At 35.5% G+C, this 17214-nt stretch overlaps 1 protein-coding gene across 12 annotated transcripts; it reads right to left on the bottom strand.

Moving 5' to 3' along the window:
* Positions 1-6649: 6649 nt before the first annotated feature.
* Positions 6650-13613, bottom strand: LOC18448456 (Acyl-CoA N-acyltransferases (NAT) superfamily protein). Of its 12 annotated transcripts, XR_016043680.1 has the most exons (6): positions 12985-13522; positions 11448-11562; positions 10006-10058; positions 8425-8592; positions 7264-7525; positions 6650-7015 (listed from the first exon to the last, which is right to left on the bottom strand). XR_016043680.1 is itself a non-coding variant. In XM_020676026.2 (5 exons), the coding sequence occupies exons 2-5, from the start codon at positions 11490-11492 to the stop codon at positions 6793-6795; spliced, it is 489 nt and encodes a 162-aa protein (XP_020531685.1). In that variant the 5' UTR covers positions 11493-11562; positions 12985-13522; the 3' UTR covers positions 6650-6792. The 12 variants fall into 12 exon arrangements, 6 of the variants coding, with proteins under 6 accessions (XP_020531685.1, XP_020531684.1, XP_088707107.1 ...); XR_002283387.2 differs by lacking the exon at positions 11448-11562 and having other exon boundaries at positions 7264-7546; positions 12985-13613; XR_002283388.2 differs by lacking the exon at positions 11448-11562 and having other exon boundaries at positions 12985-13613.
* Positions 13614-17214: the final 3601 nt, after the last annotated feature.

The following is a 17214-nucleotide window of genomic DNA, read 5'->3' as shown; positions in this document are numbered from 1 at the left end:
TGATGGCTCAGATCTCTCACCCCACAAGTCACCTTGATCGACAGCCCATATTCAATATCAAGAAAGAAACAAACTATGAGAAACCTTAAGAAACCCTAAACCTAATTTTTCTCTATAAATAGGGGTGCACCCTCTTCATATTCTTTACACTTTTCTCTATCCCACAACTCTCTCTTTTCTCTCTCCCATAGGGGCACGCTACACTCTCTCTCCTCTGGGTCTATCTCTCCAACTTTCTCTCTTTAACCCTCTCTCTCCTAAGCCTATAGAGGGACACACGCCAACCCTAAGTCTCCCACTTTCTCTCTCATGCTTTAAAAATACTAAGTTTTGAAAAATTAGGGGTAAGCCAAGAAAATTTTGGGGGTTAGAGTTTGTAGAGATTTAAGGGTAAATACTCAGTTTGGCCGAAATTTGCTTTCTCTGTTCGAGATTGAAGCTAAACCGTTGATCCCGGGCCATCGAATGTTGGCGACTCGGTGTGGGGTGTAATAAGCCTGGTTGAGGTAATCTCCGGCATTTTTTTTTGTTTTTGTTATATTTAATTATATTGGTTTTATATTCGCAAGCATAAGAATTGTGGATTAAAGAAAATTGATTTAATGGCATCAAGGTTTTTAAGATCTTAGATTTGTTAGTTTTATTTTCTTTGAAGCAAGAATTATTGTAATAAGACTACTTGTAAGTAATCTTTGTCAAAAGAAAGAAAAAGAAAAGAAAAAGGGTGAAAAGAAGAAAAATAAAAAAAAAATATTCCTCGGCAAGATCGCACTAGTTTTTCTTTCATTGGTATCAGAGCTATTAATACTTGATGTCATTAGTTATCTTTTTCTCTTTACTGAGTCTAGATCAAACTTGGGAATGTGAGATATGAAAGCTAATGACCTTGTGGTCAAATAATACACCTACAATTAAGAATTATTGGAATATTCAAATACCGAAAAGATACTATGCATAATAAGCATTCTAGGCTATTTTGGAGCATTGATATAAAGAAGATAATGATGTATTTTTTTATCGAATACTTCAATAATATTGTGTGTCTTTGAGATAAGGATCTACCTACAAAATTTCAGTGGAAGATTCTAAGGGAATTGAAAGTTATGGACTCATCAATGAAGAGTGTCAGTTCTGACCCTGTAAAATCCAGGAACTGTCTACTAAGTTTCGTGATTTTTTCACCAATAATATGATTTTATTTCTTGCTAAAATTTTTCTACGATTCATAAAATTGAGTCTACTTTCAAACAAAAAATGTTTCATCAAGAAATTCCTTGTGATTCGAAAGATATGATCGATATATTAAAGGGTGCGCAAATGCTGTTTTCTACAATAGAAATTATTTCCATGACTTGGAAGTCAAGATTTTATTTCTATTCTTAACAAATGTTTTATGGCTCACACTAAGTTTTTAGACTTCTATTCTAAGTCTAGTTTCTAATAACATTTATTTGAGAGAGAAATATCTATGGGAAGAGAGGGATAAAAATTTTGGATTAAAGAGTGGTCATCCTGAATTATCTGCAATTTGGTATGTCCTTCATTGAAGACATGAATATCTATATTTATCAAGTCTACTTAGCAGAGTGATATAAGGCTTGTGGAAATATATGTGTTACTATTATATGTCTAATTTCAAACAAAATTAGTTTGAAAGGGAAACTCTATGATGGCAGAGAGAAATACATTTTTACTAGATAGTGTTCATCATGGAATGCTGCAGCATGATTTATTTTGTGATATGAATGTTACTTATTTATTTCTTTGAAAAAAAGTATTATTTAGGATTCACACTATGATGTTATGATTTGATTTTGAGTCTAGTTTTCAACACAAAAGGTTTTAGAAAGAAATTCTTTGAGGATTATGAGAAACAAATTTTTTATTGAGAGGTACTTAACTTGATTTTCAACTGAAAAAATTACATTGTGTGGTAAATGTCACTAAACTGAATACTCATTAAATTCTATGATTTAGGGATGGAACTGAGCACTAATTTATATTTTTTTAGTCTATTTCAATACTAAAAAAGATTCAAAGATTAGCTTTTTATGAGTTGAGAGATATCATATTTTTATCATGGGATGCTCAAGTTCTATTTTACAGTAAATTAAAAAAAATTGGCATGTTAAGGCACATCTTTGGATTCCTAGATATGGACACTTTGTTTAGGGCTCATTTAATAATGTGTTATGAGTATGATTTATTATAATAAAACTTCAGAGAAAGGTAAATGTGAAGAGTATTCGATCTGGGAATAGCAGAAGGAAGAAAAAATACAGTACTTATAAAAGTATATCTGTTTCTTTGAAATGAAAAGATATATAGAGAGACTTGGTGGTAGCATAGATATGCTAAAGATCAGTAGGATAATCGAAATTGTGATATTTGAAATAATGAGATGAAGAAGATATTTTCTTCACGGTGTAAAATAGGAGAATCCAAGTGTCGAAGAGATGGACACTTCGTGACATGTGAAACCGATAACCAATATATTCTCCATCAGTTGCGCGCACTTCCAAGATCACAAAAGCTTATCAAATAAGTAAAATCGATGAATCAAGAAAGCCCAAGTATCACGCTACATGGTTTTGAGGCATGAAATCTATCTCACATTGCATGGTAAGGTCATATAGGGAAAGAGGATTTAATAAATTTGTTTAATATGCTTTGGTTATATTTTGGCTAATTGTTTTATGAATATATATGGAGTGTATGGACATTAAGTGATAAGTGCTAACAAATTTGAAAGAGCTAGTTTTGAATACCTTGTGTTTTTGTGCCTCCTTGTGCTTGAGTATGAACTACTTAAGGTAGTGATACACATGGAGATGCGATTTGATCAAGGGCGCTTTGAGCCTTAAAGATGAAACACGAGAGATGAGTGTGACTCATTCAAATATGTAAGCACAAAGGGAGTATTGTGATGGAACTCGATCTTGGTGACCATCCTCTCAATAACGTCTATAATATGATGTGCTGTATGTGATGATAGTCTCTTGATAAATTCTCTATAATTGCCAAAAAGGAAGTATTTTGTCAATGCTTTAATAAACATTATTTAGTAATGCTTTAATAAACATTATTTAGTCATGCTTCATTTTGGATAAATTATAAGATGATATATATGATTTGTTTTTGTGGCCATGAACTTAATTTGGTAGGAAATTAAAGGTGAATGCGGTAAAATGATTTACGAAGGCTAAGCATGTATTTTAAAATTAAATTGGATGATTTAAGAAAAGCCTAAGTCTATGAATATGGTTTTGAGAAAACCACATAGTCTTGCAAGGTCCATTAAGTCTTTATGAAAATCCTTTTAAATTGTCATACTATTATATAATTATTACTTGTGAATGCATATATATATATATATATATATATATATATATATATATATATATATATATATACCAAATCAAATTTTTTTAGTTAAAAAGAAAAACATTGTGTCTTGAAGGTATTTATAAAAGTGGGAGAAAAATTATCATGCACTGTTTTTTTTTAAATACCTATATACCTTGACCTATGTTTCTAGTTATTTAGAACCCTCGATTACCTAAGACTTAGAACCACATGGAATGTTGTAGGAATGCCTTCATGCTATTCTTCCTTGACACATGTTGTGTTGATTAAATAACTTGGTTTGTATGAATGTACTATCAAGATGTCTAGTGTGGTTGAACCTTTGTGGTTCATGAAAGTTTTTGCATATTGTGAAACCAATGGGTATTGAATTACATATTGCATGAGACTTGATATGCTGCCTCATGATATATGCATAAAAATGTTGATAATGTATATATTGTATGTGCAATAATCGAGTGGGAGCTGCTATAGTCCCACGTTTTTTTAGCTGCTTGGATATTCAAATATACAGGTGCAAGCTATCTCACGGATCTAGATGATGCGAAATCTACATCTAAATATGTGTTCATGCTTGGAGGGGTTGTAGTTTCTTGAAAATCAAATAAACAAGATGTGACAAAATTGTCCACTATGGAGGCAAAGTACGTAGCGTGCTGTATGGTGATCGAAGAGGCCGTATGGATTAAGAAATTTCTTAATCGACTTGACTTTCACCTTATGCATTGTAAGGCAGTAAGAATTTTCTACGACAATACGATGACGATATGCATGTCAAATGAGCCACGATTTCATAAGAACTGCAAGCATATAAAACCATGTTTTTATCACCTGAAGAATGAGGTGAAATTGAAAAAGATCGAGATCCAGATAAACTAAATATTCTAGTGGGAGCACCTGCTAGTATTTGATATGCTAGATGAAATAACAGACTATAATGTTGTTCACCCATGGAACCCAAATGTGTAGTGCTGGTTGTATGATTATAAAAGGAAGCAGCATATTTGAAGAACACTTTTGAGCCCATGAACATACGACCCCATGCGATGAGGGTACGTGATGGTCTTCTGCGACAACAGGTCTATGATTCGCGATGCGATGTGAAAGATGAGCTACGACCACTTTTGGGATGAGATCCGAACGGCAAAGAAAAAAAGGTGTTGCCTCTATAAATCCTTTTGTGAAAAGATTGATGGCGAAAACTATGATTAATGTATTGAGAAAATAAGTAAAATGTATAAGACAGATTGTAATTGGGAGAGAGAGATGAGAATGAGAGAAAGTGAGAAAGATAGAATATAAGGCCTTCAAAGGCCAAATGGGATATGTTGGATTTATGTGGCCTTTAAAGGCCTTATGAATACTTGTAAAATAAAATAATATAGTAGAACATGAACTCAATGGGAGAGTGGTCCCTCGTGGACCAAACTAAGTAAGCGATGTTTGTTGATACCGGATGGTGCTTGACGATCTGGGCCAATCAGTTGGAAAACCCAAGGTATTTGGGCATAGAGAACAAATCGAAAAGGGTTCTGAGTTATCCCTTGATGAGATCGGAGCTTATGCCTGGATGAATGAGCCGAAAGACTATGTGACCCTTGTGTGTGATGGTGGGCCTACAGAGACGGGAGCCAAAACCTCATCGATGGCCCATCACACGGTATGCATATCGATAGATCGTTCGGGAAAGCCAGATATCCACCTTTTAGGGTGAAGCGTATGCATGGGCGAGAAATATTCCTATACGTCATAGATCTGTGGTCGCATACGGTCTTGATGATATTGACTTGTCTTTGGTGACCTACTAATGAGCCCTTGTTTGGACAGTGGGTCATGAAAAACACTGGGTCAGTCTGATAAAGCAAGTGTGGTCCGTAGTCCATAGTTGATGGTAGAGTGTTCATGATTGTTAATTCAATTCTTAAACCATATGGATCCATTTCTCATCATAGTAATTTAATTATGTTTGTTTTATGATCGAAATTGTTTTAGAATTATTATTTGAATTTTTATGAGTCTTTTGATATTTTATTTATAATTTTTGGATTTATAAAAATAAAGTTATTGATTTTACAAAATATAAAATTCAAATAATATTTTAAAAATTGATTTGTAAAATACCATAGGGGCCCATAGTGCACATGGGCCTACCATGTACCATGTGGGTGGGGCCTACACGTGCCACACATGGGTGGCACGCTTCACCTCTGGGTTGTTTGCTTTGTTGTGAAGTTATTCAAATTTAGGAAATGTATCTTATGGCATGTGATCTAATATTAGATATAGAAAAGATTGACCACATCTTATCCTAAATATTGAAGCATATCTTGACTGGACATATCTTTGAATAGTATGGAAAAAATATATTATTTTATTGAATGAATAATATTTAAATAAGATTCGATTTATTTAAATATATTGATTGGAAAATGGTTTAAAAAAAAGGGGATAATGGTCCAAACACTTTTCATAATGTTGGTGGCTCAAATCTTTCACCCCACAAGTCACTTTGATCAACGGTCCATATTCAATCTCAAGAAAGAGGCAAACTACGAGAAACCCTAAACCTAATTTTTCTCTATAAATAGAGGTACACCATCTTCCTATTCTTTATACTTTTCTCTCTCCCACAACTCTCTTTTCTCTCTCTCCCATAAGGGCATGCCCCACTCTCTCTCCTCTGGGTCTCTCTCGCTCTCCAACGTTCTCTCTTTAACCGTCTCTCCTAAGCCTCTAGACTCTCTCCTCTAGGTCTCTCTCGCTCTCCAACTTTCTCTCTTTAACCCTCTCTCTCCTAAGCCTCTAGAGGGGTACGCCCCCACCCTAGGTCTCCCACTTTCTTATTCATGCTTTAAAAATACTAAGAGTTAAGAAATTAAGGGTAAGCCAATAAAATTTTGAGAGTTAGAGTTTGTAGAGAGTTAAAGGTGAATACTCAGATTGGTTGATATTTGCTTTCTCGGTTCGAGATTTAAGCTAAACTGTTGATCCCGTGCCATTGGATGTTGGTGATTCGGTGTGGGGTGTAATAAGCCCGGTTGACGTAATCTCCGGCACTCTTTTTTTTTTTTTTTGTTATATTTAATTATATTGTTTTTATATTCTCAAGTATAAGAATTGTGAATATTTTTTTTGTTTAAAGAAAATTGGTTTAATGGCATCAAGGTTTTTAAGATCTTGGATTTGTTAGTTTTATTTTCTTTGAAGCAAGAATTATTGTAATAAGACTACTTGTAAGTGATATTTGCCAAGAGAAAAAAAAAAAGAAAAAAAAAATAAAAATAAAAAAAATATATTCCCCCGCATGATCGCATTAATCTTTCTTTCAAGTTTTAGAATCCTGACAAGCAAAAAGCCACGAGTGTGGGGAGTCAAGTCCTTTTTGTAAGATAGAAAATTCTTTTAATGCTTTTAAATTAAGACTAATTACATGATGTGATTTTTCTTGATCATAAGGATGCGCCTCTTCCTTCCAATCCATGTACTTAGCCATAACGGATCACCAGAAACAACTTTATAGCCTGCATTTGAATACAAAGTACGAGCACCAGTATCGTCTTCGTAAGCTCTGAGTGCAAGGCATTCAAAACCCCATAGTCGAGAGAGCACATCGCATGCCTTGAGCAATGCTGTAGCCACCTTGCGCCGCCTTTATTTACCATAAAATCATTCAATTCAGAAGACAAGTATTTAATAATAAAACATCTTTCTTGAATGTTAAGAGAGAAATAACAGAATTTCAGGGAAAAATTGCAAGAGAGGTAGTTATTGAATTACTAAATTTGCCCACACATGCATTGCATTGCAGTGTGAAACATTTTCTGCACTTACATGAAAAAGGAAAAGGATAATAAAATCTTAAACATCACGACAGTCATATGGAAATGCAAGAGACACCTTTGCTTTCGGCCAGTCAGTCATGTTTGAAGTGTTCAAGATGGAGGTGGCATCCCCCTGGTGCAAAGTGACTTTGAGGAAGACAGGTTTTGGATGGAGCACCTGTGGCCCATGAGCACCTTGGGAGAGAAGCTATGGAGAATGGATTGTGTCAGCTCAGCATGTGAAGGGTGAATACTGGTGTGCTGATCAACACAATGCTTTCCTACTATCATTACAGGCCCCCTTGAAATGTCTCCATAGGTGGTCCGAATGCTTGAAGCTGGGAGGCCCCATGTCTCCACTTTTTATAACATTATCATAGGGTTTGTTAATAGAAAAAACAACAGAAAACGGGACCAAATGTGGTTGTGTTTTATCAACTACACATTATAGACAACACCCTTATGTGTTGGATATCATCGGTGTTTAGATGTATAGTTATGATTTATGAATGATATTCTAGTGCTATGTGGCAGTTTGGAACAAAGTATTAATCCACAGAAAAGATTCACAATGAGCACTGGGATGGGAAACACATGGATGGAGTTGCATGATGGACTAGGACTGGGAAAGATTGGAAATTTGGAAAATCCACCTCTTATCTTTGTCCGAGAATTCTTCTTAAGGCCTCCCTGTTCAAAGTTCTATATATCTATTCCAGTATCTCATTTGTATCCATAGCGCCAGAGATATTGAAGGATCAAACAGTCTTTGGTTGTGGAAAAGTAGCCGTAATGTCCACCAATTTCATTTAACCAAATGGGAGAAATATGCAACCTCAATAGTCTCCACTTGTAGTGGAGTTTTGTTGAGAAACTAATAATTGTAAATCATGCTTTCTTATAACAAAGTTTAGATGAAAATCTAGCTTTTAGGATCTATGAAGTTTCAGTTAGTAGTGGGAAGATTGGAGAGACTAATGTGAATTTGAAGACTAGATTCCCAAACCCATTGTTCATATATGCCTTAGCAAGTTTCTAAGCTATAAATTGTAATGATCATAATTCCAATTTGATTGAAAGGAAACAGGAAAAAATCAAGGCTCAGACGGCACATGTATACAGAAGTCAAGGGATATTTTGGTGATTATGGGATCATCAAAGAATTTCATCAACAACAAAACGGTTGGAAGGTTTTGTCATTTTTGCTCTTGGAAAAATAGGAAACTAAAGGAAATACCTGAATCCTGTCACGACCGCTATCCCCGACACATAGAGGTATTCTTCTGCTCCTTCGAGGTACCTCAAAACTGCTTCATCTCTCAAGACTGTGACATCGACCACACCCACGAGTCTCCGCTGTGAGGTTGAAGAAGCAACTTCAGGCTCAGCTACCAAACAAGCATACCTACAATGTAAATAGTCTATGAGATCCAAAGATATTCCCAGAAAAATATAGTCAAAGTAATTTAATTACCCAATAAGAAATGCACACAATAGCTGTTTTAATTAGTTCAAACAAAGGGAGAGAAACCCAGATTTCCCCAAAATTTATCAAGAAAAGCATTAGAGGGGTGAATGTGATCATTCTGCATTTATGACAACACTAGAATCACAGAGAACTAGAAAAGAGGCATTTTTTCCCTTTAAAATCGATCTGATAGAGAAGAACTTATATCTCATTATAAGGATGGCATGGTTAATTAAGGGAAGGTGGTTATGGTATGTGAAATGTTTTTATTTATTTTTATATTTATTTATTTTCTTTTCAAATGATATCTGTGTGTGAAAGTTGGTTTAATTCCACAGTGGTTAAAGTGCGTTTGAATGCAAGTCCCTATCTGTTTGCATCTCCTCCTTGCATTCAAATTGTTGTAAAAGATTATGCCTGCAGACCACCTCTTACATTCATCTAACGACAGTAATTCCAGCTAGCTCTTTGGTCCCAAAATATGCTAACACACTAGTTTAAGGTGTACAGTTCTAGTCCTCTTAGTTAAGTTGACTCTCCATGCTTATCCAGTTCTTTTATCGGCGACAGACTGAAACTTCGATGGTTCAAAGCTAGACATTGAATATGCATGATAAGAATTATAATTACATTGTGTAAGAAGTATTAAGCCCAAGGAAGATTTACAGTACATGATTAAACCTCACAAGCACTAATTCAAAACATAAACCTTCATAACTGATGACCAGCCAAACCATCAGCATTAAATATAGAAATATCCACACCGCAATGCAGCCAGATTATGACTTTTCGTAATACAAGCTTCCAATCATAGTAAAGAAAACATAGTTATAAGTTTATAACCGAGGTCCTTCCTATTTGTTTATTTACATTGAATTTTTGGTTCACTCTTTAGCTTCGTATTACACGACTTTTGAAACAGAACAATTCTGACAAAAATCCATTGGAACAACCCCTACACCAGATGAAGGTGACAAGAACGAGAAGCATTCCGTATTCATTGGCTATGAGATATCACACCAGCACTTGAAATGATTGACAGTGATTAAGATAGAGTGGGAACCACTAGAACACAAACGAGTCCAATGCAAGCCCATTACTGGTTACATCATTTAGATAGTTGGTAGTGACAGCAATGGAGAATGGTTTTTCCATGATTTTTGGGATTATGGTACACTTTCTTTCATTCTTCCGTTCGTTTTTTTTGTTAGTTTAGAGGGGAAGGGATCCTCTAAGTAGGAATAGAACTCAAGACATCACGTTGTGGTGATTGCCTATCTTTGAGCCCAGTCCTACCTATAGTATACTTTCACATAGCAGTAGACCTTCAACTATCATTAGAAGTCTTACCTATTCGGTGCTGAATTTCTAATCTTGTAGAAAAGACCAGCAAGCACGTCAGCCTGTATCATGGCACATAAAAAAGGTAAACAAGTGCAACCATTGATTAGAGTTGAATCAGTTGATTGTTGCAGGCCAAAACTTACGGGCCAAATTTGAAAGCATTAATACATCTCCCACATGCTGAAGTATCAGAAGGCATTCAAAAGTGTCTTCTATACAAATTTTAGTCAAAATTGATATAACCATGAATAGATGTATAAAAAGTAGACTATCAGCATGTGGGTAGGGGAAGTGTGTATAAGTGAGCATGTGCATGCAAGTTCTGTGTTTGTGCATGCGCTCGTGTGATTGTTTTTGGGGGGAGAGAGAGAGAATGTTGTTACCATGTGTATATGTAGTTATGTGTATGCGTGCCTGTGTGTCATACATCATTAGGGGCCTTAATTTTCTTTTGTGCATTATTTACTCATAAAGTAATTCTATGCCTCTTTTGTATACACATAAGCCTGAGGTTTTTTTCAACAATGTCAATGAAATATATTACACAATATCCTGGCATTATCCATTAAACCATACAGGTCTTGTGTTCTGAAACCAATTTACAGTTTCCTTTGTAATAATTTGTAATATGATAAAAGTCTGATGTACATCCTCAGGTGCCAAATAGGTGAATTAAGGGTTTTGTGTGTAACCAGTCTAACAGATGTGACAATATTGCTCACATGTGCATATAGACTGCAAGAACAATAAGGAATTTTTAACAATTTTTTGCCTCATTCTGAAAGAAAAAAAAAATGGTGATGGTTTCAGACCATTTGGAGCTTGGGTTCAGGCATTTAAATGTGAATTATTGATAGTTTAGAAGAAGCTTTATCTTGGAGTCGTAGAGAGGACTCTAAGGCCCCGTTTGGACAGACCAGTTATTGCCGAACAACTCTGTGCTCCCCTGCCCATTATGGAACAGAAAAGGTCACAGTTTGGCCTGCTCCATTATTCAAGGGCATGATCCCTTCTGTTTCCTGCACACTAAGAAAAAGGCTCAAAATTCCTCACCCATTAAACAAAAGACGTGTTCTTCACTTATTTCCAATGGAATTGTTGGGCAATCCAAAAGGGTCTTAAGACTAGTCAAGAAGGCTCTGACCCCCAGTTCAGATAAGTAGAATTTCAAGTTCAAATAAGTCTAGGAATTTTTCAAATAGATCCTTCTATCTTCGTAAAGACTCCATATACATTATAAGCACAGAGAATTCACCATCAAAGTTGAATTTGAAGTTATTTTTTTAGCAGCTTGCTCCATTGTACCATACACATGGATCTTCTGTTTTTTTCTTCCTTCCATCTTTATATAGTTGATACATGGAGTTCACAACTTCCCAAAAAGATATATTCTTTGATCCCTCTACTTGACTGTAAGAAAATCTGGCATGACAAAATCTAATGCTCACCCGAACAATATTGAGATCGTCGATGAAATCCTCCTTTGCATCCATCAGTTTTCCATGACTTGTCGCGGCCAAGGTAACTCAGCCTTTGGGCAAGGCGTGTAACTCGGTCAAGTCCCTGTGGATTATTGGGACTTGGCCAAGTTATGCACAAACTTTCTACATTATGAAAAAAAAGAAAAAAAAATTATAAAAATAATAAAAATCAGGAACAGTATTCATAGTTAATACAAATCATTAGAAGGCTAAAGAAGACGAAGAAAAACTATAAAATATGGACAATCGAACAATTTGATTTACACTTCAAATATTTCAGAAATTTTAAAAAATATATGAATGATTCTTAATCACCCTAAAATCATCTAAAAAATCATTTTTAAACAATATATTGGTCATTTCTATTCTTTTAATTTTTTTAAAATGTTTTTATTAATCTTTTTTAGGGGGTTTTGTGGGTGGCACCCAACTCGCCTGGCTAATAGGGCAAAACGAGGTACTGGGTGACTCGGCCAAGTCATGGAACACTGGCATCCATTATAATGGAAGGAGACTCACGTAATGCAAACTAAGATTCTCCTTCCCTTTGGGGATAACATGCAATTGTTAGAAGTTTATAAAGATTATTGATGTATTGCATATAGCAATTTTAAGATAGTCTAGTAGAAGCACATGTGAACATTAAGACCCTATTTGGAGAGACAATTTATTAAGGAATAGTGCTGCTCTTTCCGGCCTATTTGGGTATCGGTAAGGACCTTTGTAAAATCCGCTAATTAAGAAAAGGAAAAAGTTTGCGTAAGGTTGTAACCTTAAAAATGTAGAATGAAGGTGTCTAAAAAATCTATCATAAAAAATTGTTTTGATGTTGGAAACGTTTCATTGATTTTGAGTCCCAAAAATAGTGTCTCTTGGAATACTTTATCTGAACTGTTCATTTTTTAGATTTTCATGTGTTCATAGATGAACTTGACTTTACCCATTTTTTGAGTTTAAAATTTTATATTTAGATATCTAAACAGATTTTCAAGGCATCCTAAGAATTTTTGACGCCAAAATTACATTTAAGATAAAACGTGGAGGCGTACCGTAATTTGATTGTTTAAGGTTGCAACCTTATGCAAACCTCACCCTTACAAAACAAATGCAGCCAAGGTGCTCAAACTTTGGACCTAACCTGTTTCTCAGGTGTTGCCAAATAACCCAATTCTTTATTGGAATTGTTGGGTCTACCAAACACCTCATTTACTATAATAACATAACCTCAAATTCTGGACCACAACTAAATGACCCTTCAAAGTTCAAAATCACTATCACCTCCATCCACTGCAAATATTAATGATATAATAACTCTCTCTCTCTCTGAAAATCAAAAGCCACATTGAATTTTAACTAACATACATGAACAACAGCAAATGGAACTCCCAAAATGTTTCAAAACTAGAACAAGTGCAAGCAAGTTTTGAAAACATAATGGTAGAGAGAGAATTACCAAACACAAAAGGAAGGAGAGAGAGAGAGAGAGAGAGAGAGAGAGACCAACCTCAAACAAGTGAAAGAAGAAGTCATTGAAAAAGGGCATGGGCACATGAAAGGCCTTTGCTTGAACTTCAGCCACCCTCCTCATCTCATTCTCCTCGAACTCCAAACACCTCACATTCCACCCATAGCACCCTCTCAACACATACCCATTCTCCAGAGCAACTTTCTCCTGTGACCAAAATGCCCTCACCCCCTTCTTGCTCCCCATCTCTCTCCCCCCATTTTTGAGGATTAAAGCTGGTGCCCATCCAAACAGCCCCCCCTTCCCCCTCTCTCTAGAACCACTGTTCTTCTGCTCTCTATGACTAGTGCAAGTTTTCAACGGTTTCTTCTCTACAAAAATACATGAAGTTTTCAAGGCCTCTCTCGCTCTAGAAAGAGTGCAATTCCTCAAGGCCTTCTTATGACAAGGATTAGGATGAATTTTCAGGGCTTTATCCAACTTTGGACATGGGTGTGGCCTTAAGTGAGCCATCCTTTAAATAGGGGTCTTCAACTATGCTACGTATTTATACCCCAAGAGAGAGTTCAATCATGTCAAAAGAGAGAGAGAGAGAGCACCCTATTGGATTTTATTGCTCAAGAGAGAAAATGTTAAGGTTTTTTTTGGAACGAAGTAGGGAGAGTTGCATGTATGGAATGTGAAAATTTTGGACTAAAAATAATGTTTTGTGCATATGTGGTGAGTGTATATACACGAGCAATAGTGGATTGAGTGGTCCATATGCAAAGCTTATCCATTGTCCATACTAGTTAGTTTCGTTCAGTAATTTAAAAAATGGATTGGCAACCCACGTCAAGAACCCTTAAAACCAGTTTGGATCGGTCAATCAGTAATCCGGATGCCGTTTTACTGCGTGGAAAAAATAGTGAACATGTGAAAAAATATTTGAAAAAATAGTGAATTGGCAAAAAACCTCTCCGGATTGGTGAATCGGCAGTTTGGGTTGTTGCTTTACTAGAGTCTCATCGTTTTACTGTGCGGAACAACCCGTTTCCTTTTAGACTTGGCTATTTCCCTATATATATATATATATATATGTAAAACCAGAATAAGGTGATTGATTCCTAGGTTGAACTGGGGGATTCTGTGCCAACGATTTAATGGAACCAATGATTTAAAAAATACCGGGTTGGAACCAATGATTTGATGGGATACTGTTTTACTGTAGACACCCGGATATTTTAAATCCATTTTTAAGATAGGTTTAAGTGGGGGACCTGCATAGACTCAGAGAATCCCCTTCCTTTAAGGAGATTTATTAAGGAGAATTCCGTACCATATGGGCACCAGTGGAAAAGAAAATAGGGTAATTATAGCAAATATACCTTAATTTAAGTTTAATTGAAAAAAATCCCAAACTTTTGTAAACTTCGTCTACACTTTTTTTTCCCTCATTTTCGATTTTTTTTCCTTAAATGACCTTCACAGTACTCATATTATCGTGAAGAACATTACGGTACTTTAAGTACCGTAATAGTTAGTGCATTTTATACGGTACTTTAAGTACCATAATACTTAGCCATTTTATATGGTACTTTAAGTATCGTAATAGTTTACACGGTACTTTAAGTACCGTAATACTTAAGGAATTTATATGGTCCTTTAAGTACTGTAATACTTAGGGTATTTTATACGGTACTTTAAGTACCATAATATCTCGAATGTTTATTACGATACTTGAACTATCGTAATTATATCCTGCCCTTTCTTTAAGTCGATTTCTATCATAAAACCCTATTTTCATGATTTTCTTATTATAAACTCCTCTTTCATCTTCCTTAGCCTCCTCTATCTCTCTCTCATCTATTGATCATCTTCCTTAGCTTCCTTTCTCTCTTTCTCTCTCATCTATTGAACTTGTAAGCAATAATAATGGCTGACAACTTAGTGAAAATCATTTTACACTTTGGTGGTTTTTGTAAAGAGGAAATCTAATGATGGACATATTTTTTATGACGGTGGGGATATAAATGTTATATTTTTTAGGGGGATCCCATCATTTGATCAAGTAAAGGATCACTTGTCAAAACTATCAAATTATATCCCAAGTTCTATGATTATTAAGTATATTGACCCAGGGTTATTAAGTAACAGTAATATGATACATATTGATGATGATGACAACATTGTAAATATGATTGAAGGGTCTTCTCCTATCGCTATGTATGTATCAAACTGATTTATTGAGTCTGACTCCACTGAATATCGACCACCAACAGTGCCTGATAATGGTTCATCAAGATTGGTCATGTAAGAAGTTTGCAATGAAATTTTTAATTTTTTATTTAGCAATATTTTGTTATGGTTAGGATAATTCTCAACGGTTCTTCAAATTTTATTTCGATAGCAGTTCTTGACTAGAGCACGTATCAAACAGACCTATTGAGTCCGGCTCCACTGAATATCGACCACCAACAGTGCCCGATAATAGTCCATTAAGATTGGCCATGTAAGAAGTTTACAATGACAGTCATTAATTTTTTTATCTATCAATATTTTGTTATGGGTTAGGATAATTCTCAATTGTTCTTCAAATTTTATTTTGATAGCAGTCCCCGACTAGAGCACATATCAAACAAACCTATTGAGTTCGACTCCACTGAATATTAACCACCAATAGTGCCCGCTTGTCCATCAAGATTGGTTAGGTAAGAAGGTTGCAATGGAATTCATTATTTATTTTATTTATCAATAATTTGTTATATGTTAGGATAATTCTCACTTGTTCTTTAAATTTTTTTTCGATAGCTGCTCTCGATCAAAGCAATTAGTTCACAGTGAAGGTGTTGCTGGCATTGGCATAGAAGATGAACATGATTCAAAAAGCGAGTGGCATATTGACGACATCGATCAGATAAAAAGCCTCCACAGGATTAACCGTTATGAAGTTGTACTTTGACATGGTCAGGATTTTGACAATGTACTGGTATGCCGTAATTACCTTATTGATTATGTCATATCACAAAACTTCAATATGAAGTTTATAAAAAGCGAGGAGAGACGTGTATGGGCGAGGTGTGCTGCAGATGGGTGTTCATGGCAAGTGCACTGTTGGAGGGTTAATTCAACAAATTTCTTCAGGGTGAAGAAGTTTGTAAACATACACTCATGTGCCGGCAGAATAAGTAGGGTTCATCAGCCGCTTACCAGAAGCCACTAGGTCGCAAGCAAGATCAAAGACCGTTTGAATGATATCCCCAATCAGATGGAGATGTAGTTAATGATATACAACATGATCACGGTATCATACTATCTTACCAACAAGCATGGCGGGGCAAATAGGTTGCACAATAGATAAATGAGGGTTCCCATGTGAAGGTATATGGCGATCGCGTCAAGTACATTCATAAGATCCGAATCACTGACCCTGGAACCGTAATGATTATTCAAACAGATGATCATGATAGGTTTAAGCTTGTATTTATAGGCAATTGTCCATGTTTGTATGATTTTATGTATGGTTTCAGGTCACTGATGAGACTAGATAGGATATTTTTGTAGGGAAGATACAAATGGATCCTATTGCTGCAGTTGGGGTAGATGTGAATGAAAATATATTTCCTAAAACAAATGCAGCGGTTGAGAGTGAAAATACACCAAGTTGGACTTGGTTTCTAAAGCTTCTCAATAAGCAGTTTGACGAGAGGCCTGATTTGCCAGTATTGACTATTATCTCAGATCGTCAGAAAGGGTTAAAAGTCGCAATTGAAAAGGTATTCCCAACTAGTAAACAAGGCTATTATATGAATCACCTTGCCGATAACTTCTAAAAGGCCTATAGAAATTCGGCGCTCACAAAGCTCTATTGGAGAGCTGCACGTGCATTGTCTATATCAGACTTCGTTGAGTACATGATAAAGATTAAAAGTGCAAATGCTCAAGCCTATGACTGGATCATGTTACAACATCCAAAGTATTGGGCAAACACATATTTTCGGGGGTGTAGATATAATCATCTTTCATCGAACATCGCCGAATCATATAATCGGTAGATATTAAATGCTCTAGAGAAATCCCTTATTAAACTCCTTGAATGCCTAAGAATTAAGCTCATGAAAACATTTTCAAAGAAGATAGTCATGTCCAGAGAATGAAGTGGCGTGCTTGCACTGAAAGCCCAATAGGTAATAGGCAAGAGAAATGATAAGTCCAGATTCATTCATACAGTCATATGGGCACATGATGGTATGTATGAGATCAATGCAGATAAGAAATATACTGTTAATC

The sequence above is a fragment of the Amborella trichopoda genome, chromosome 11 (assembly GCF_054954075.1).
Source record: "Amborella trichopoda isolate Santa Cruz 75 chromosome 11, AtrichopodaSantaCruz75HAP2 v2.0, whole genome shotgun sequence".
NCBI lineage: Eukaryota > Viridiplantae > Streptophyta > Magnoliopsida > Amborellales > Amborellaceae > Amborella > Amborella trichopoda.
This window is presented reverse-complemented; position numbering and strand designations above follow the sequence as displayed.

Bases quoted from the DNA above. Each gene is read 5' to 3' on its own strand.
- LOC18448456 (XM_006858517.4), bottom strand. From the start codon at position 13,458: ATGGCTCACTTAAGGCCACACCCATGTCCAAAGTTGGATAAAGCCCTG. The intron at 10,059-12,984 runs GTTGGTCTCTCT...GCCATGATACAG, and splicing joins TCTTCTTTCACTTGTTTGAG to GCTGACGTGCTTGCTGGTCT. The intron at 7,016-8,424 runs GTATTTCCTTTA...TGGTAAATAAAG, and splicing joins GCGGTCGTGACAGGATTCAG to GCGGCGCAAGGTGGCTACAG.